Here is a 21,462-nt window from a genome sequence, read left to right as displayed (position 1 = left end):
TCTGTTTAGCATTGTGACGGTGCAGTGAGTGGCATGACAGACTGTCCTGCAGCTGTGGGACAGCGAGGAACACTGTCCTTCTGTCCCCATCAGGCTTATCGTTACGTCCCATGCACGCGCGCTGCAGTGGGAGAGCGTGTGCTTACGTTTGCTGCTGGGTGTGTAAGTGGGTCATGGACACCGTCGTCCTCCCAGCTTCAGCGGAAGGAGTGAGGCTTCTGCAGAACTGTGTGCTTTTTCTTCTTCATAGGTTAACACACACAGATACAGATTAATATGCAGGTCTTGTCTGTGTGTGTGTGTGTGTGTGTGTGTGTGAACAGTCCTGACTGCCTGTCTCTTCAGTGGAGCAAGTGACACTCCAGATGAAACCTGCTCCCCGAAAGAGAGAGAGACAGGGAGAGATGGAGGGATGGAAGGAGAGAGGGCTTGACCATTGCAGAGACTGTCAGTTCCTGGTGTTTTCATGCATTGTTCCTTGTGGCTTAGCGATGGAGAGAGAGATAGAGAGAGACAGGGGATGAGAAGGTAACAGGCTCATGAGTGCAAACAGCACATTGTGATTGGAGAGAATAAAGGTCAAAGGTAATAACGATGAAAAATGATGTGTGGATGGACATGGAATTGTGTAACACTGTAGAGAAAGAACTGACTGTGTGTGTGTGTGTGCGCGTGTGTTCACACTGCAGTAACCTGTTTTTCGCTGCTGCAGATGATCAATCATCTAGTGCAGACTTGACACGTGCACACACATACACACACACTCCCCCTCCCATTCTATTTCTTATTGTTTTTCTTTTCTTGTCGTCCTCTCTCTCTTTTACACACAGCCCCACACACACACACACACGCGCGCTTTGGTTTCCTGTTCATGAATGGAGGCTTCTTTGAGCAACAGCGCTCTTTGAAGATGAAATGATTTTGCCCTTTCACAGCACCTATGGCCCAATCCTTTGATAAAGCATACAGGGACACACACACACACACACACACACACTCTTTAATCCAAATAGTACATAAAATAACATTTGCACATAAACATATGAACATATGAATGTTATATGAACTTATATGGATTTAATGTAATTATTATTGTACACATTATGTTTTCGTCAGTGTATGAATAATATTTAGCTGAGATTAAACTAGTTAGCCTACATTCCACATGCGACTTAATTACACAGCTTAAAATCTTGAATATATATATATAAAATTTTATGTATAGTAGTAAGGAGTCATGTGAACAATTGAAACAAAATGTGTCCTCTGCACCCATCACCCTTAGTGAGCAGTGGTACCTTGATCAAGGGCACCTCAGTGGGAGGTTCACCTGGGGGGTTCAGGATTTGAACCTGCAACCTTCCGCTTATGGGTCCGCTTCCTTACCCCCTAGGCCACCACTGCATAGCATAATTTCCATGTATTCCCTTTTCTTGGTGCTACTTAGATTAATGACAATTGACCTGTTTGCAAAACTCCCACAATCCTTTGCGTGTACTCAAGGTGCGGGGCCTTTTTATTGATACACTCCTGCTTACTTGCTATACAGTGCTCACGGTGTATCTGTAGGGACGAGTGTGTGCAGAATGTGTGTCTGTGTAGACCTTTGCCGAGCCTGATGATCAGTGTTCACCACCGTTGTCTATGTTACGCTAATGGAGCAGCTTCCTGGTAACCGACGTGTTGCTACGCCGACCACTGAACATTTCTCACTCACCTTATTGTTGTGAGTGTACCGTCTGGGAAGCAGTTAGGATGTCTAAGGTGATGTTGTCCTACACTGTGTAAATCGTGTCTGTGACAGTCGGAACGATGTGTCTTAGCCATATTTCCCAGACCTGCTGCCAGCTGTTTCCATGGCAACGTGGGGTGCAGTGTACTCCAAGTTTGTCTTGCCGGTGCTGTGTCGCACTGTGAGTCGTGACTGGCTGTACACATCTAGCTACTTAGCAGAGTGTTGGAGAGATGATGCGATTTTTTAGAAAACTAATTTGCACTTAAAATCGTCCCGTCATTATCTTGTTTTCAAAGTTGCAATTGCCTTTTAATTTCCAAAGGAAGTCCTAAGTAAATACTCTATATAACGAAATGAGAGGTACAAACAGGACAGTGGTGGGGGGCGTGAGAAGAGACGCAAGGAGAGCGGGAAGGGGGCGGGGCTTGTGAAACTGAGGTCAATGCTCAATAGCCAGTCAGGATGGAGGAGGAGGGAAGGAATGGAAAAGAGACAGAAAATGGTACAATGCCGGGATAACATATAGAAATCCATATGTAGAACAGATGTGGGGATAGACAGACATGCACAAGGTTTGAGCTGAGTGTGTGTAAATGGGGGGCAGGGGGCGTCCATCTTTGTGCAGGTATAGATGTATGCGCCTTGCAGCGCTTCGCTGAACATGTGACCTAGATTCCAGTGCAGATGCCTTCCTTTGAAACAGTGTTTGATTCTTGTTGCTTGATCCAAAGGTGTGTGCATAATTTTTATCATCACGCTGTTGTTATTCCTTTTTATAAATAATGCCGCACTGAGAGGGTGAAAAATGTGTCCTGTAGAAAGTAGGAAAAAAAATAAATCAATTAAGCCCCACCCCTAGCACTGTTACTGCAGTGATACCGAGATTCTATCAATGAGCTAAGGTCCCTGTTGCCATAGAAACAGTTATGAATGAGAGGGAGCCAGTAACCGTAGAGACAGTGTGAACGAGGAATTGCACGTTGCCATGGTGATGCTTTGAATGGTTAGGGAGCCCAGGGTTTAATCCTGGTCCTAAAATTTAGCAAGAGAACTAATAAATGTGAATGAAAACATGTGTGAGGTCAAGTGTGTTGCATTGTGGGAAAAGCTCTCACACAGTCTGAATTGTTTCCTATTTGCTTATTTGAGTTTAACAAAAATAGGTCTGGGGATTTCTTGGTATTTGTCTCTACTGTCACTATAATTAATGCATTCTGAGTTTTTTCAGGATTAAAAGTACAATTTGTCTGTTTTACCTTTCCTGCGGTATGAGCTACATTACATTAACCTCTTCATTAACCTTTAGAGATTATTTTTTTACATGGTTCAAGGTCAAAGAATACATGCGTAGGTTAAATTCGTAGTTTAGAATCAGGATATTGATAGAATTGCAATATTCCAGGGTAGCTTGAGAATATCTTGTATCCTGGTCACTGCCGATTGCCATGTCTCCTGATCATTGAACTAGTGAACGCTCACCATGCATTACCTCTTACCTTGAAAACATCCCAATATGAATTAAATCGCCAGTGAACTTTAGTGATATTCCAGTTTTCTGAGGACGCGAAAACCTTGAAAGACCCTACAACGGCAATGTAAATTCAGTCTTCCTCCCTCTCCCTGATGTACGCATTTGTACACACACACACACACACACACACACACACACACGCACACACTCGCGCATGCTGACAGGCGTGCTCCCGTGTGTGAAGAACTGAGTGGCAGGTGTGTCTCTGCAGACCTCTCCCTGTTAGTGTTGTGCAGACGCTGTGCAGACACCTTCTCTTTAAGCCCTCCAGTCCCACCAAGCCTTCCCCGACCATCATGCCCGCCAAAACAACCCGACCATCTTACCAACGCAGCTCCTGTTCATCTTCTGTTTAGTGTTCACATTTCTTCGCTAAACACAGTGATAGATTTATCATAAAGTAATGGCTTGTATCAAGAGCAGGGACAATTCTGCAGATTTTACACACAAATAGTTGACCTTGACAAATGACCTCAGATAGAAAACTGCACCCGACCCACGTAATAAAAAAAGCATTTTTTTTCAAACTAAAATGTCCACACTGTAACAATAAAGAATATTCGACAAGTTGCGATGAAAAGGGAGGAAATTAATAGGTCAGGAAATGGATTGAGACACGTGAATAGTGGGGTTGGTCTGCTCCCCAGCCAATCGGAGCACTTGCTGTTCACACATACCGATTGCCCTCAATCAGTGACCCTCAGTGACCTCAAAATTGGGGGCATTCAGTATTCACAATCGAGCAAAATCGTGCAACCCTGCCTCCGATTATTCCTCGGATGCTAGTTAAATCAAATGACTCACTTTTGTATAGGTTATGCAAATTATACGTTACATTATGTTAGTGGGTTAAATCCCGAGGACAGATGGCTCAATATTGGGCAAGTAGGGCTTATACTACTTTTCTGCCCACGGCAGCAATTAACCAGAACGCCGTAGGCAGCGCAGGGAAGTGGAGCGAGGGCCCGTGATGATGGATGCATAGGAGCAGTGTGCCGTGTTGTGACAAGGACAGGCCCTTAGCACTAATACCACGTAATGGCAGCGTGATCTACGGCACCGCATTCCCTTAGCAGGTCCGTCACTCAGCAACGAGTCCGCCCACCCCGGCACCGGCGCGCCGCTGCCGGCTGATCGATCGTTCACAGCAGCATCAATCCTGCTGCACGCTGCTTCACACCGACTCCTGCAGTGCGCGCCTGTGATCGTGAATTAGTGTCGGGGCCGTAACTCCGACACGGACGCCGCCACGGCTCCGGTGCACGTGTGTGCGAAGGCCGCCGTACGCCATGCGGCCATAAAAACGCGTCAGGCGCGGCCGCCGCGTGTGTAGGTTGCTGCTGTTGCTCTGTGTGCTGTGGAAGCTGTGATTTAAGGGTGTGAAATGTGGAACAGCACTGTGAGCAGAACCACAGTGCTGTAGTACATGATTTAGGATATTATCCCAAATATTATAATATATACATACACACACACACACACACACATACATACATACATATATATATACATATATATATACATACATATATACATGTGTGTGTATATACAAAATGTCTTGAATGAACAAATGGGTGTCTGAAGAATGTAATGTGAATGTAATGTGAAGGTGAAGTGTCATTGTGATACACAGCACAGCACACGGTGCACTGTATTTAACCATCACCATTGGTGAGCAGTGGGCCCAGGAAGCAGTGTGTGGGGACGGCTCAGGAACCGCTTCCTTAACCGCTAGGCCACCACTGCCCAAGGATAAGCTTGTCATTTTTGATAACTTAATGCAGTTGTTCAAAATGTCAATCAAGGTGGACAGTGATCGATAGGCACATAGGGAGTAATATATTGTCAGGATCCGGTCTGGAAGGGCTACTCCTGATTGATTTCACCTGTGTCTGTCTGTGTAAAGCTGCCCGGTTCTTTTCTGTTCGCCGTCAGGTCGTTGTTTGGTGATGTCCCCCCTGTCATGCTCCATGTAGTAAATCCGCTGCCTCATGACGTTGTGCGTATGTGTCCTCACACACACCCCAAAATCTCACGCCATGGTTGTTGGAGAAGTTTGCTGCCCTGATATGGAGGCTTTGATCATCGCAATTGCATAATATCAGCGATCGTTCACACCTCTAGTGTATAATAGTGTGTAGTATTTTGTAGTATAGCTGTACTGTGGTGCTTTAATGTGGAGTATAGGTATAATTCTTTTCAGTTTGGTTGTAGTATGTTGTACCTACCTGTTTAATGTACCTATGCAGTGGTAGTGTAGCACTTAGTTTTGGACATTGATTATTTTTTGTCATTGTGATATTCAGCACACAGGGCACACAACGAACTGTATCCTCTGTACTTAACCACAGCAGCCAGTGTGTGATCTCAGGGGCACCTTTCGGCACAATTGTGCCCATTGGCACAATAGCGTGCAGTAAAGCAGCACTGCAGAGGCTGGTGCTGTGTAGTGTAGTGTGGGGCAGTGGTGGCCTAGCGGTTAAGGAAGCGGCCCTGTAATCAGAAGGTTGCCGGTTCGAATCCTGATACGCCAAGGTGCCACTGAGGTGCCACTGAGCAAAGCACCGTCCCCACACACTGCTCACACTGCGCGCCTGTCATGGCTGCCCACTGCTCACTCAGGGCGATAGGTTAAATGCAGAGGACAAATTTCACTGTGTGCACCGTGTGCTGTGCTGCTGTGTATCACAAGTGACAATCACTTCACTTTTTCACTTTAACTTTACTGCGGTGCCTAAATGCTCTGTATGAAGCTAATATGTGCTATTAAGGTGGTATTGTATAGGATGGGAGTTTGTAGTAGTGCATGAGTAAAGTGTGGAACAGTCGTGTTGTGTATAGCAGTAGTGTAGCGTGAGTTGCGTCAGCCAGTGAAAGGAACTGGCGAGGAAATGTGATGATTCACACTGTGTGCGTCAGTCAGGGGAATAACTGGAAATGAGACTGCCAAAGGAACCTTTCAGTGTGTGTGTGTGTGTGTGTGTGTTGGTGCTTTTGTTCACATATGACTCCAATGCAGATTCCTTCGGAGAGAATTTACAGTCTGTGTGTCATTCATGTGAGTGTTCACACTGAGTACGATGGCTGTGTGTGTTGCAACAAGTTCATTATCCATGTGTGTAGGGAACCAGGTACAGTGCTGCTGAGCCAACAGTGGCAGTGGCTCTGAGACGGAAGAGCTATAAATAGGAGGGGAGAAAGATAGAAATAAATGAGCCAGTCAGCACATCTAACCTCCCTCCCTCTCATTCTCTCCCTCTCTCAAAATCACCTTTCCCTCTCCCTCTCTTGTGTTGTTCTCTCTCTATGTCCTTTTCTCTTTAGATTTGTTGTCAGTATTGTTCCTCGTACTTAATTTAGGTGAAAATAATGAAATCAGCTTTATAGAAAGTTCCAGAACTTTCCTTTATGCCCCCCTCACGTACTGCAGACTTAGTGAATATTAGAGTTGTGAACCTCTATTATCAATGCCTCAAGACTGAACACAACCGTTTTTCTGCCCATTGGAGCAAATCAAAGCATCCACGTTAAGCACCAGCGTTTGGTTGGTTTGTTTGGGTGACGTCTGCATGAAACATTTTCTTGCCGTCAATTTCTGCCGAAATCCCAACGTACGTTAAGCAGCGACGAGCGTTAAACAGCACCAAGTGAACACCAGTGAAACACCAATCCTGGCTAAAAGTGCACCAAAAACGCATATGGCGTTCAGAGAGCATCCGTCTTACTCCTACCCGAAATGGTGGTATATTCAGAAGATCAGGCAGCCATACAATTTTTAGCCAAAATTTTTTTTTTACCTAAATTTTTATGTCGGCGCCAAAAAATGGCATTGGCCATTATGATATATTGATAATGTTCTTCACTGCATCGTGATCCATTGATTAAGAGAATTATTTCAACACCCCTAGTTAACATGCGCATGCTGCAGATTTTCAATAATCACTAACACTTTCTTCCAGAATCCTGTCAACGGTGGGTTCAGACTTCGACCTGCGAACCCTGCGTGCCGTACGAGTGTTGAGGCCCCTGAAACTGGTGTCTGGGATTCCCAGTAAGTTGGAGGGGATGGAACGGAATGGACCTGTAATTTCACCTGTAATTCTACATGTTCATAAAGTTCCCTCCATCCAGTGCACAGTGGTGTGTGATGCCATGCATACGTTATGCTGCTCACTGCACTCCAGTGCACATTGTGTACAAATGGTGTTGCCAGGTGTCACCAGGTCTCAAAAAACACAGCAAAAAAAAAAACAGGCCATTAATTTAGTAACCTCACAAGAAACCCAAAAACACAAAAATAACATGCCATCTTCATAATGGACTTAATTAATAGCTGAATGTCCTATAAGTCTTTAGAAGGAGGAAGCTTTTAGAGATATTGCAGAGAGGTGAAGCCAGTGACTAAGCAGTATAAATGGGAGTGTTTGGGTGGTAGTGCGTTAGACACTCACCAAAAAGACCACAAAGTCCCAGGTTCAATACATTTAACCTTGTGTGTCTCCAGCGGGATGGTCCCTGTGACTACTGATTGTAAGTCACTATGGTTAAGGGCATCTGCTAAATGCTTTAAATGTACATTTTTGTCAGGAACACATATTTAGTTAGTTGCCTAATGAAGAAAGTGTGACCAGGAATATCTGAATATATTCTTGAAGACAGAATGTGATGGGATAGTCTATTGGTAGTTGGTTGCTCATGAGCAGCGGGTAATATAATCAGGCATGTAATGCATACATTTTTTTAATATATAGCAAACTCTTGAGAAACATTGGCAGATTATTATATGTAATGTGTTCTTTGTCCTCCAGGCCTGCAGGTGGTGCTCAAATCCATCATGAAGGCTATGATTCCTCTGCTTCAGATTGGGCTGCTGCTCTTCTTTGCCATTCTCATGTTTGCCATCATAGGCCTTGAGTTTTACATGGGGAAGTTCCATACAACCTGCTTTGACATATACACTGGTGAGTTTTTGCATTTGTGTCTTTTCCTCAGCAAATTACTGTCAAAGGAACTGGCTTCTCGTTCATTTTGAACATCCCTCTGTCCTTTTACCCTCAGATGAAATTCGGGAGGAGTTCCCATGTGGTACGGAGCTGCCCTCTCGTCTCTGTCCTAACGGAACGACGTGTCGACAGTACTGGCTGGGGCCCAACTATGGGATCACACAGTTCGACAATATCCTCTTTGCCATCCTCACTGTCTTCCAGTGCATCACTATGGAGGGCTGGACTGACCTTCTATATTATGTGAGTGTCAGCCATTCAGAGTGCATTTATAAATCATTGGTTCTGATTTTTTGAACTATAAGCGTTTTTAAGATAGGTGCAAATCGATGTAAAAATTTGCGCAAACACACACACACACACACACACACACATATTTGACTCACACCTTCAGACAATTTAGAGTTGCAATTTAGAGTTGAAAACTTAATTGGATGGTGGGAGGAAACCGGACGACCAGGAGGAAACCCATGCCAACACAGGGAGAGCATGTAAACTTTGCACATGCAAAACCAACTCAATAATTTTTCCAGAACTTATCAAATTAAAGGTCAAAAGAAAGGTATTACGTTGGATAAATGTAAATATCTGATCATTCTTGACACAGTGATGGCTCAAAAATATAATTCCCTGAACAAAACGAGTGGCATCTCTATTAATATATGCTATATGCATTGTTTTTTTTTGGAACATTATGAAAAATGAATAAAAGTGCAAATCAACTGTGTCAATTAAAATGATCTAGCAACACTACAAGCAAAGGTCGAGGAGCCAATCCTGGGGTGAACACAACACACAGCATTCATTCACTCACACACACACACCTATTGGCCAATTTTCAGAAACCACACACCCAAAGCCCGAGGCAGGATTTGAACTTACAACGTTGGAGGTGTGAGGCCATGACGCTAATCGGTGTTCGGTTTAATGGTTTTTGAGAGGAAAAAAGAATATATTTTAGAGCATGTGAAAGAGTCATAGTGTGAAATAGACCCACCGGGTTCACAGCAGATGGAAGCATGCGCCTTGCTGACATTGCACCTGTCTTCATTCAGAGCAACGATGCCTCTGGGAGCGCCTGGAACTGGATGTACTTCATCCCCCTCATCATCATTGGCTCCTTCTTCATGCTGAACCTGGTGCTGGGTGTGCTATCTGGGTGAGTCCATCTCTTCATATGATCTGTCTGTCTGATGTGTCTTTGATCCACATGCTCCACATACCAATTCTTGGAGTTTACCACCATTACATATTGTGATAGATATTGTGTTATATTGTGCTTGTGAGAGACGTTTCTTTCTCTAGGATCAGGTTTGGATGAACATTGTTTTATCTGATTTTACTCTGTGTGTTTGTATGTGCATGTGAATAATAGGGAGTTTGCTAAGGAGAGAGAACGCGTGGAGAACAGGAGTGAGTTTCTAAAGCTCAGGCGGCAGCAGCAGATTGAGCGCGAGCTCAATGGGTATCTGGAATGGATCTGCAAAGCAGGTGTTTCCTCAAATCTCCAGACATCTCTCAATCGTTTCACTATCAAATGCACAGTCAGCACCATCACAACCTGGATGCTTTTTAAACATACTTTTCTAATTTTCTTTGTTTAGAAGAAGTTATCCTGGCGGACGAAGACAATGAAGCAGATGATCGGATGCCCTTTGATGGTATTCAGCAGTATCTCCATCCTTCACCTCACTCTGCTCCTATTCTCTGCAGTGCCTCTTCAAACGTTCATGTTCTCCATGTTTAGTCATGTTATTGTGTTACACATCTGTATGTGTGGCCAGAGTCACTGAATTGTTTATCCATGCAGGGTCACGACGGAGACCCACAATCAAGAAGAACAAGAACGACCTGCTAAATGCTGAGGAGGGGGAAGGGGAGATTTCTGTGGGTAAGGAACCTTCTTCATCTGGGTTATTTTGTGCATGCATTTAGCTCTGGGGTAGACTGGGTTTCTACAGCTTTGGTGCATAATGCATGATGTCGTAAGCGTGTAAGTTTATGTAAAACCTACATACTTGACTCCTATATTACAAGGGCATAGGAGCGGTCTGCTAATGTGGAAGAATTTTACTACTTTCTGGATTCCTATCTGTCCACCTTTCCATCCATGCCAGGCTCACCCTTTGCCAGAGCAAGTCTGAAGAGCTCGAAGTTGGAGGGTTCCAACTTCCACCGCCGGGAACGCAGGCTGCGGTTCTTCATCCGACACGTTGTGAAGACGCAGGCCTTCTACTGGACTGTGCTGTGCCTGGTGGGCCTCAACACGCTGTGTGTAGCTGTTGTACACTACGATCAGCCGGATCGGCTCTCCGACTTCCTCTGTGAGTTCTCACAAGATATGTCATCACGTAGGACATGTACACAAACTCGGCCATTTTACTTAAGTAAATTATGCTTACTGCATAAAGTACACTTTGAATGTATCTTTGAATTTTATTATATGAGCATGCACCTTACAAGTACAGCATTTTAATAGCTTGGCTTACTTTGTGTGCGCTACGATTGCTACTTACAGGGAAAGGAAATTATTGGGTTTAAAAAAAGAGGCTAGCCACCGTTTCACCTCCTCAGTATCCATTTTCGCAGCTCTCTCAGGATAATTAAAATGCATCCCCTGAAGACTATTTGAACATTTGCAACTCAAATGATCATCTCATAAAAAATTACATTTAATAAAACACATTTACAACTAATTTACAAGCAGCGAATCATATGGAAAGGATAGGTACTATAGACCGAAAGTTCATGTTTGCTGGCTGATCATTTACCCGATTAAATGATAGAAATTGAGCCTGAACCAGACTTGACTCAGGTCAAGATTTACAGCTCTATTGCAATCTGCACTGAGGTTGCCAGAATTATATTTGTAAACATTAAATGTATTAAATGTATAAATACATGTTCTCCTCAGAATTCTGAACAGAACACCCCATAATGACAACATGGAAATCTATAAAAAACTGAGAAAGCACAAGTACATAAGTATTCACAGCCTTTGCCCTGAAACTCGAAATAGAGCTCAGGTACATTCTGTTTCCCCTGATCATCCTTGAGATGTTTGTAGAGCTTAATTGGAGTCCACCTGTGGAAAAAACAGTTGATTGAACATGGTCCTCTGTAGACAGAATATAACCTTTGTAGGAAACCAGGCATCGCTCATCACCAGGCCAATACCATCCCTACAGTGAAGCATGGTGGTGGCAGCATCATGCTGTGGGGATGGTTCTCAGCTGCAGAGACTACTGGGAGACTAATCAGGGTCAAGGGAAAGAGGACTGCAGCAATTTATTTATTTATTTATTTATTTATTTTTTTTTTTAAAACTTTGTTTATTAGAATTAGACCATAGGCAATAACAATATTCTCAAAAGGTTACAAAAGAAAACAGCTCAAACTCTCAAACCTAGACCCCAATAAAAAAAAACAACCAAACAGAAGAAAAAAGATAATAATAATAATAAAAAAACAAGAGAGAGAGAGAGATGTCTTGGACACAGGCAGGGGGGCTTCAGGGAAAACAGGTTGGGAACCACTGATCTAAGTGAACCTATAAACAATCAGAGCGCACGTTATTGTTAATGAAAGTTTACATCTACATTTACATTTACAGCATTTATCAGACGCCCTTATCCAGAGCGACTTACAATCAGTAGTTACAGGGAGTGTGTTACCCACTAGGCTACTAGCACCCTAGTTGACTTGTAAGTTGACTTGTAAGTGTTCTTTAGAGTTATTGGTCCCCCCCCATTTCTCCCCCAACCCCTCACTCTTCTGCAGACTTTGCTGAGTTCATCTTCCTGGGCATCTTCATGGCGGAGATGTGTATTAAGTTGTATGGACTGGGCAGCCGGCCTTACTTTCACTCCTCCTTCAACTGCTTTGACTGCATCGTGAGTCAATTTCCTCTTCTCTCCAGTATTCAGGCCTATCTGTGAGTGTCGTCAGTGTATGTGCCGTAAAAATCGTACTGCGCAGTGCCGGTGCATTAGCTGCAGGAGTTTAATGCAGTTCAATGTGGGTTTCAGTGAAAAATCGCGATAAACGTGCAATGTGCATTGTTGATTTATTTTTGTTGCATGTTGTTTTTGACCAAAGCTTTAAATGTGTATGTGTGTGTGTGTGCGCGTGTGTGTGTGCATGTTTGTGTGTGTGGCAGGTCATATGTGGCAGCATATTCGAGGTTCTCTGGGCAATGATCCAGCCAGGGACTTCCTTTGGCATCAGTGTGTTGCGCGCTCTCAGGTTATTGAGGATCTTCAAAGTGACCAAGTGAGTCTTCCTTGTCTGTCAGTCTGTCTGTCACAGCGTCCTGCTGTCACTCTGAGGGTCTCTTTGTTTGTCTAGCCACTGAACTATCCCATCAGCTTGCTGACTCACTGGTCGACGTCCGATTAACATTTTGCTGCTGTCGCCACCCCTCATTTAGGTACTGGGCTTCTTTGAGGAACCTGGTGGTGTCCCTTCTGAACTCGATGAAGTCCATCATCAGCCTGCTCTTCCTCCTCTTTCTCTTCATTGTGGTCTTCGCTCTGCTGGGCATGCAGCTCTTTGGGGGACAGTGAGTGACGATGTTTTATTCAGATATCCAGATACATTTTCATCTTTACACATTGTGCCAAATACTTCTCATTCACTCAATAAAAGTTTTATGTTTCAACCATGGACAGTGATGAAATAAATCTATGCTTGAACTTTTGTTACATAAACATAATAGTCCATGCTATTGGTCTTTCTGCTTTATTTATCAATCTTTTCCTCCCACTACTTTCAGGTTTAACTTTGATTCTGGAACTCCCCCCACAAACTTTGATACCTTTCCTGCAGCAATAATGACCGTGTTCCAGGTGAGTGGCACAGCCGCGGTTAAAAGAAAGCACACGACTGTACAGTGCAGCAGGGTGATGCAAAGGTCTGTTTTCTTCCCAGATCCTGACAGGTGAGGACTGGAACATGGTGATGTACGATGGCATCGAATCTCAGGGAGGAGTAAACAAGGGCATGGTCTTCTCCGTCTTCTTCATCGTGCTCACGCTTTTCGGCAACTGTATCCTGTTGGCACATATTTACACCTGCCACTGAGTGTCCTGTTACTGCATTGCACACCAGGGTTTGTTTCCTTTACTGCTTTCTGCTCAGACACCTTGCTGAACGTGTTCTTGGCCATCGCTGTGGACAATCTGGCCAATGCACAGGAGCTCACCAAGGTGAGGTAGAAACACAGATATTCATTTGATCCGCATTTTGGCCTGTATTGGACTATTCTCAATTCTGGACCCACTGATTCAGTTGGAGACGTAGGTGGTGGTGGTGGCATCGCTATTTGTGGATTTTCACCGACATCCCATGTCCCTTTCTTTAGGATGAGCAGGAGGAGGAGGAGGCAGCCAATCAGAAAGCTGCTCTCCAGAAAGCCAAGGAGGTGGCAGAAGTGAGCCCCCTGTCAGCAGCCAATCTTTCCATAGCGGCGTGAGTCTCTCTGTTTCGCTCCCACTTTTTTTTGTCCACTCTCTCTCTTTCTCATGCATTCTGTCCATTTCTTTATCTCTCTCTCTTTCACACACACACACACACACACACACACACACACACACACACACACACACACACACAGAGCTCTTCTTTGATCTGTGACACCTACCCTTTTTCAGAAGGACACTCCTGTTACTTTGATCCCTCCGTGAGCAAAAGGCCAGGCCGTCTCAGTTCTTCCTGTGTATAGGGCCACAATTAACAGATTTCCGTTTAACATCACAGACACCCACGCACACAGAAAATCACGCACAAGTTTACACAAATACACACCAGAAAACACATTGATTACACAAATAGATACTGACACACTTGCCTCTGCAAAGGCAGTTACGCAAATGAACCTGGCAGATATGACATGCACTCTTTTAAGACGTAATTATGTGCTAGTGCTTCGGCGCAGACTCAGGTTGTTGTCAAACAGCATTAACCTTGTGAGTTCTTCCTGAGCTGATTTGTGGTTGAGTTGAGTTGCATGATCAGTATCTTCATGGACATTTGCGCACCAAATTTCAAGAGTACAACAGAATGCAGTTTGCACAACTCACCACTGCTGTCGATTATAGCAATATTATATTGCATTATGTTGCTCAGAGATCCAGAACAGTGTTCTAAAACTTCTTATTTGTCTGTTGAAATTAGTTCTATACTAATTGATTTTTATTAAAATCAAGAAAACCTTCATATATGCTTTGCTCATCAGACATAAATTGATTTTTGTTTAAATGTTGATGATTAGTGCTGAATCATTGCCTATGGAGAATTAAAAATGAAGTATGTGTAATTAACAGAATATTACCTATGATCAATTAAAAATTATTCACAGAAATTCAGCTTATTCAGCTTCTGAAAATCATCTTTTATGCAATCAGTAGCTGGTTGGGGTTTAGGTGTTTAAGGTTTACCTTTTAAATTCCGAAATAAATGTGAAGTGTTAAGATGCAACAGCGTATATGTAGTATACATCATGGTGAAGATGTAAGGGTGTTTTTTTTGGCTCTGGGTTATACCAGCAGGTGGACAGGTGCCCTGCTTTGCAATAACCAAAGTTCTGATGCCCCAATGGTACAGTGATTATACATAGTTGAGAAACAACATGAAGATAGCTGTGTGTGCTGTGCCATCTCACTCACCGCATGTTTCCTTCCTCAGTGATACAGAATGTCTCAACGCTACTCAGGACTGGTATTTATTCATTTATACTCATCTTCTTATTTTATTTTTTCTCCCACCATATCTCCCTTTTTTGTGTTTCCTGCCCTCTTTAGCTCTTCTGGCTACTGCCCTCTGTGTTGTTTCTTATGGGGAAGGGGAATCAGTATTTTTCCACTCTTATGGGTTGTGTTGTGTCCCTTTGTCCACCCATTTTCTTTCATCAGCACCATGTGCGTGCTCAGAAAGCTTCTCCAGAAGGCTATTTGTGGCACAGTAGTGAACAGTAGGCCTGTGGTAGCTTGTGTGTACTCTTTAGGCTCAGTGCGGTGACCCTTGACCCTTGATACTCTCTTCGTGTCTGCCCTGAAGAGCTGACCTGCTCTATCTCTGTATACTCTTGGCTGTTTCCTCCACACTTCTAACATTGTCATGTCTTGCCTCCGTATCTCCTGAATGGCTTTTCCTTCTGCGTTTCCTCTGTGGCCGCAGTAAAGAGCAGCAGAAGAACCACAAAGGCTCCAAGTCCGTGTGGGAGCAGCGCACCAGCGAGCTCCGCCGCCAGACATTGATGACCAGCAGAGAGGCATTATACAATGAGCTGGACCCTGAGGACCGGTGGAAGGTAGAAACTCAGAAGGAGAGCATGAAAGAAGTTTTAATATGAATGTATTGAGTTGCAGAGATCTTTACCGAAGTTAGCAAGTCACTGAGGTTGACAAGAAGTGACACAAACTGACCTTTTTCCCACACTTCGTGATTCTGACATTCTGTTGAACGAGCTGCCCCATTAAAACGTCATCAGATGGTGGGTCTCCAGTCCTCTGGAGCTGTACAGCCTAGTGACAACATCTTATGCATTGCACTTTGAAGATGGTTCCTTGTTTTAAAAGTATTCAGAGACTCACCATGAACCGGACATACTCAGTTTGGTTTTTGTCTCCATTAGGGTGCTTTTTGTCCAAGTCCAAGTGATTTGGATAGTTGTCTAAATTAAGCTTGGCAAAACTGTGCTTATATTTATTTCACATTACAGGCTACATTTAAAAACATATAAACATCCTGTCCTTGAATATTCTGGTCTGGATTTTTAAAGATCTTATCCCAAAGGTGCAACTGTGTACAGTAGACAAAAATTATTCTTAACCCCCTCTTCTTCATCAGGTGTCATACTCCCGTCACATCCGACCAGACATGAAGACACACTTAGATCGGCCTCTGGTGGTGGACCCTCAGGAGAACCGCAACAACAACACTAACAAGACTCATCCCGGTGAGAGAGACAGGGCGCAGGAGCAGAGGTTCAGTCAGCAGAGGACCGAGGAGATCTTACGAAAACATGAGCAGGGTGGAGGCGGGAGTGGAGGCGGAGGATGCAGCTCAGGACCCGGAAGGCCCTATGAGAGAACCGAGTCGACAGAGTCCACCCGTCGGGGCCGTAAAGACTTGGAGGGTCAGGACCTCAACCATCAACACCACGCTCATAGCACCAACCCAGAAGAGATGGAGGAAAAGGTGCACAAGCGGCACCAGCACCGGTCACGGCAGCACTGCAGGGCCCGCGACGAGGAGGACGGGGGCGGGTGCCCAGGCCGGAGACACCGTGAGGGCGGTCACCGCAGCAGAGTTCCTGATGGAGGGGCTGCTGGCGAGCACTCCGAGGGAGGGGAGCGTAAACCCAGGCGGCATCGTCACGCCGATGGGGACTGCAAAAGGGAGCGGGGAGAGCGAGGGGAGAGGGTCCGTCAGCACAGAGTCAGGAAGTGAGTAAGATGGGCAAAAACAGTAGGAACCAGGATGTAAAAATAAATATTAAAAGTCCCATGACATTTTTATATCGGTCTGGTTGGTCCCCTAATACCGTATCTGGTGGTAGTAGCCTAGTGGGTAAGACACTCGCCTGTGAACCAGAAGACCCAGGTTCAAATCCCACTTACTATCATTGTGTCCCTGAGCAAGACACTTAACCTTAAGTTGCTCCAGGGAGACTGTCCCTGTAACTACTGATTGTAAGTCGCTCTGGATAAGGGCGTCTGATAAATGCTGTAAATGTAAATGTAAATCTCAAGTCTCTTTCCGAAATTCAGCCGTGGTGCAGAAATACAGGCACTTTGATCTAGTCCCACAATCAGATTTCCCCAGGACGCACTATTTCAGTGTCTTTAACTTTAAATGGTAATGAGGAGAAGAGAGGCGGGACAAGGAGGAGAGCAGCCTACAGAAGGGCATTCTCAGACCATTCACCAACCACAGTGCTTGGCCCAGACAGGAAGTAGTGTCAGCGCTTTTCCAAAAAAATAAAACGAACCCGCTGGTTCTTCAGAATTTCGCTAATTTTTACATCCAATACTTGTTACTTTTTTAGGGGAGGGGCGGGAAAAGCATGAGAAACGAAAGGTACCCTTTCTCCTTATGACAACATAAGGGGACAAATTCCAGATCCAACCATCTGAGCTGCTCTTCTCTCTTTACACCTATCGCCATTTCTAGCCACTGCAGGGCCATATACCATAGACACTAAGGGAACTCATATTAATGTTAAATAATTTCACAAAGTGAAATTGTCATGATAGGGCACCTTTAAAAGGTTAACAATTTTTGATCGTTGTTCTCTTGCACTTTCCCTCCAATCCATTAGGGAGGGCCACAGCAATGGCCCCACCCTCTCCACCACACGGCCAATCCAGAAGAGCCTTTCCAGACAGGACAGCCAGCACAGCGAAGACCTGGACAACGTGATGAACAGCAAGCTGGCAACGCAGCCGCTCACCGCAACCTCCAGCCATAGCCAGCGTCTCTCCAAACACAGTACCACCACCCCCCACACCAGCCAACCCAACCTGAGCAACAGCAGCTACAACCTTTGCCAGCCACCCCTCACAGACTCCGCCTACATGAGCAAGCTGGGATATCCTAGACCCGATCACACCGCCGTGGACATTCCACCCCCATTCCCCTCCACCAATGCCATCCTGCAGGGTCTGTGGTTCTCAAGTCCATAATTTTGTCCAGTTCATTTCTTCTTTTCTTTGAAAAAAAAAAAATTTTTCTTTTCACCCTCAGTGAATAAAAATGCAAACACAGAGCCGCTTCCTAAAAAGGAGGACAAGAAAGATGACGACGATGACGACGACAGAGGTGGTGATGGTGGCCCAAGGCCCATGCCTCCCTACACCTCAATGTTCATACTGTCTACAACCAACCCGTGAGTTTCCCCCAATCTCAAAATCATACCCTTTAACCTTGTCTAGGTAGAATTTACATTTGTGGTGGTAGCCTTCGTCTAGCCAAATAGCGGTAATTGTGTGTGCTTTTGGATTCGAAGGTTTCGGAGGCTTTGCCACTACATTGTCACACTGAGGTACTTTGAAATGTGCATCCTGCTGGTTATTGCTATGAGCAGCATAGCCCTGGCAGCTGAGGATCCCGTATGGCCCGATTCGCCCCGCAACAACGTGAGCCAAAATCTAAACCCTATGTAACTTCATCTACTCAGCCACTAACCCTAGACATCAAATCCTGTTAAGACCACACAACATAAAATAACATGAAAATCATCAAATCACAAACAAAAACTAAGAATCATCAAATAAGAACAGAATACTGACCCATGTCAGACCACCCTTTTCTGCTTCTGCTGTCTGTCTGTGTACCTGCAGGTCCTGCGCTATTTTGACTACGTGTTCACTGGCGTGTTCACCTTTGAGATGCTCATCAAGGTAAGGAGTGATCAGATGTTTGTAGTTTGTAGTAGGACCTTTGGCCTCATGCAGTGTTGCTCTCTCTGTCTCTCATAGATGGTGGATTTAGGTCTGGTCTTGCACGAAGGCTCCTATTTTCGTGATCTGTGGAACATCCTGGACTTTATAGTGGTTAGTGGTGCCCTGGTGGCCTTCGGCTTCTCGTAAGTGTCACCCTATCCCCATTGTACCTATGCACTGCTGTGTCCTGCCTCTGAGTCCTGCACGGGTCGTTTTCGTTCACCCTCATGTCCTCAATAACAACCCAAACTTAGTTTGTTCTGACATCTGAACAAACATTTTTTGCATAATCTTGTAATTTTTGTCTGCAACATTATACATTTACTAACTTTTTATTTTATTATTCATTCTGAAAAAAAAAATACTAATAATGGTTATTATTAGTTGAAAAAGTAGTTTATTTTGCCTTATTTAAACATAATATGCACGCATATATAGATGTATCTATCTATATCTATATATTATTTAGTGGGTTTTCATAAAAACCCAACCCGATGCAGGACTCTTTCCTGACTGCTCTCTTGTCTGCCTCCTGCTGGCTAAAGGCCACAGTGCAGTGCCATAGCAACCCCAGAGTACCAGTCCTCTGCCTTCATCTTTCCAGCTGCTCTCCATGCCTTCTTCATCTTCATCCCTCACATTCTTCCTCATTCCCCCCTTGCTGTCTTCATGCTTTTTTTAATTGACTCTGTTTCCCTATTATTTTGTTCTGCAAGAGCTTGATATATCATTCCCCCTCTTTCAATCATTCTGTCTCACATACACACAAACCCACTTTCTCTCATATTCTCTGCGTCTGGCAGATTCCATGCCTGCCCCAGTGCCTTTCTTTCTTAAACTCTTAGACTCAGCCGCCCTACTAAAATCACCTGATACCGCTAGAGGCCGCATCCAACCCCCGCAGCCATGCCCCTCTACCCCTTTATACCCCACCCCTCCACCCTGCTCATTTTCGTGGGGGTGACGACCACAGGCACCTGTAACCCTTTAGTGCCCAGGCCGTTCTGGAGCTGCTGGAAACACAAACACTCCTCCCTCCCTCGATGGAGCAGGTATTTAAGCCTTGCACCTCATGCATAGCCTGGGAAGCCTGACTGGGACAATGGGATTTGCACTTGGGGTAAAATGAGGTTATAGAAGGTTAGGTTCAGCTAGACAAAAAAATAGTAAAGAGTAGCTCTAGACGCTAAGTGAATTTAGGGACTGCTGAGGAATAAGCGCATTGTTGGGAAATTATGACAATGTTGGGAAATTATGACATGGTAACCCAGAAAAATCTGGGTTACACATATAGATACACAGGAAATGTGGCATAATTGAGTTTAGATGAGTTCATAAATAGGCACTTTTAAGATAATGGAAGTAGTGGTTGACCAATTCATCAACCAATGACTGTGATTGATAGGCTGATTGCAAATGTACAAATTTTGCATTCAGTCTTATGTACTAAAACAGAATATGAAGTCATCTACTCACAGACAACAATATGAAATGATGATTTATTAATTAATTAGTAATACACACTATAATACAAAACCATACTAACAGGAAGTATTAAACTATATATATTTATACATGTGCTCTAAATATTGGCTTTGGTCACAGATTAATCTATATTGATCAACCACTAACTGGGGGTCATTTAGTCCAAGAGAAGCAGGGGATTGATTTTGTGCTTGAACAGGCCTTATACATTTGTGGGGTTTTACCAGAGCTTCAGAGGGGATTATGAAGGGAGAATGAATGCTACATTCAGGCTGAGTACCTTAGCAGCTGAAAATGATGCACTGTATGCTTGCATGTGTACATCTAAAGTCCCCTTTAGCACATAAATAGACCATGCATGTAGGGGATGGCATGACAATGAATTTTTAGCAAATTAGCAAACCATAGAGCAGAAGTGCAGGGCATAGGGATTTGTGGGTTGCAAGATTCCCCCACCAATATAATTGCACCTGCAACAACTGCCAACATTTGTCTTCTACTTGTTCTTCTTGTTTTTCTTCCTAACAGCTTCCCATGGACGTTTGAGAGTAAATTTGTCTTTTCCTCCCCATTATAACATATTGACTCAAAGTTCTGGACTTTTTATATATATTGTGATATCTTTTCAGGGCTTTTATGCATGGCAAGTTGTTCCAGAGTACTCTCGTTACGGAAATGCTACTGGGCAGAGGAAAAAGTGCCGCAGATCCGAGACTTTTGGTCTGTTCCCAGTTCAGGCCAGGTGGAAGCTGTACATATGTGCATATACACATGGCATACATTCTTCTGCCTGGATGAGAGTGGCCATCATAGAGTCTAGAACACATGGAGATGCATCCTGTGCTCCGACTGTAAAAAAAAAAAAAAAAAACACTCTATGCTGCATCTTCCACAGCATGCCCGTCCAGGAGAGATCTTCCTGTCTCATCTTCTTGTTCTCCTTTCACCCTGATCCCCTACATCACTTCTTTGAACCCCTCTGCTTTCTTACCCCTTAGTTTGACCAGCATCTTTATATAAATTAATGGATATTTGGGCTGGTACTGCCTGGCTTTGCCTGCCGAAGGTTCCTTTAATCCAGCACAGCAAACCTACACTCTTCCCCTCCCTCTTCCTCCCCATGTCCATGCTGGCACTGGAAGACAGGTGCTCTGGGGTGACTGTGCCTGTCACTTTGGCGCCTGCACCGTATGTCTGCCATGTGTGTCTAATGTGTGTATTACAGCTACTGATCTATTTTTGTTCCCCAGTGATTACTGGCTT

The 21,462-nt window shown here is 44.3% G+C and overlaps 1 protein-coding gene across 22 annotated transcripts in view; it reads left to right on the top strand.

Moving 5' to 3' along the window:
* LOC114794942 (voltage-dependent P/Q-type calcium channel subunit alpha-1A-like) overlaps nt 1-21,462 on the top strand; it is a 77,204-nt gene that overhangs the window by 18,851 nt on the left and 36,891 nt on the right. For 17 of the 22 annotated variants that reach the window (XM_028987830.1, XM_028987829.1, XM_028987828.1 and 14 more), the window contains exons 5-27: nt 7,226-7,317; nt 8,075-8,227; nt 8,325-8,512; nt 9,325-9,428; nt 9,645-9,760; nt 9,874-9,930; nt 10,080-10,160; nt 10,387-10,593; nt 12,050-12,162; nt 12,429-12,541; nt 12,699-12,830; nt 13,044-13,116; nt 13,199-13,316; nt 13,409-13,476; nt 13,632-13,738; nt 14,954-14,986; nt 15,446-15,578; nt 16,118-16,716; nt 17,592-17,932; nt 18,017-18,158; nt 18,279-18,408; nt 18,613-18,672; nt 18,751-18,857. In XM_028987830.1, the coding sequence (XP_028843663.1) occupies nt 7,226-7,317; nt 8,075-8,227; nt 8,325-8,512; nt 9,325-9,428; nt 9,645-9,760; nt 9,874-9,930; nt 10,080-10,160; nt 10,387-10,593; nt 12,050-12,162; nt 12,429-12,541; nt 12,699-12,830; nt 13,044-13,116; nt 13,199-13,316; nt 13,409-13,476; nt 13,632-13,738; nt 14,954-14,986; nt 15,446-15,578; nt 16,118-16,716; nt 17,592-17,932; nt 18,017-18,158; nt 18,279-18,408; nt 18,613-18,672; nt 18,751-18,857 (3,267 nt within the window). The remainder of the gene's footprint in view (nt 1-7,225; nt 7,318-8,074; nt 8,228-8,324; nt 8,513-9,324; nt 9,429-9,644; nt 9,761-9,873; nt 9,931-10,079; nt 10,161-10,386; nt 10,594-12,049; nt 12,163-12,428; nt 12,542-12,698; nt 12,831-13,043; nt 13,117-13,198; nt 13,317-13,408; nt 13,477-13,631; nt 13,739-14,953; nt 14,987-15,445; nt 15,579-16,117; nt 16,717-17,591; nt 17,933-18,016; nt 18,159-18,278; nt 18,409-18,612; nt 18,673-18,750; nt 18,858-21,462) is intronic. The other 5 variants (XM_028987842.1, XM_028987844.1, XM_028987841.1 and 2 more) reach the window with 1 other exon arrangement.

Source organism: Denticeps clupeoides, chromosome 7, assembly GCF_900700375.1.
Source record: "Denticeps clupeoides chromosome 7, fDenClu1.1, whole genome shotgun sequence".
In the NCBI taxonomy this organism is placed as follows: Eukaryota; Metazoa; Chordata; class Actinopteri; order Clupeiformes; family Denticipitidae; genus Denticeps; species Denticeps clupeoides.
The sequence above is the reverse complement of the archived record's forward strand: the minus strand, read 5'-3'. Positions and strand labels throughout refer to the sequence as shown.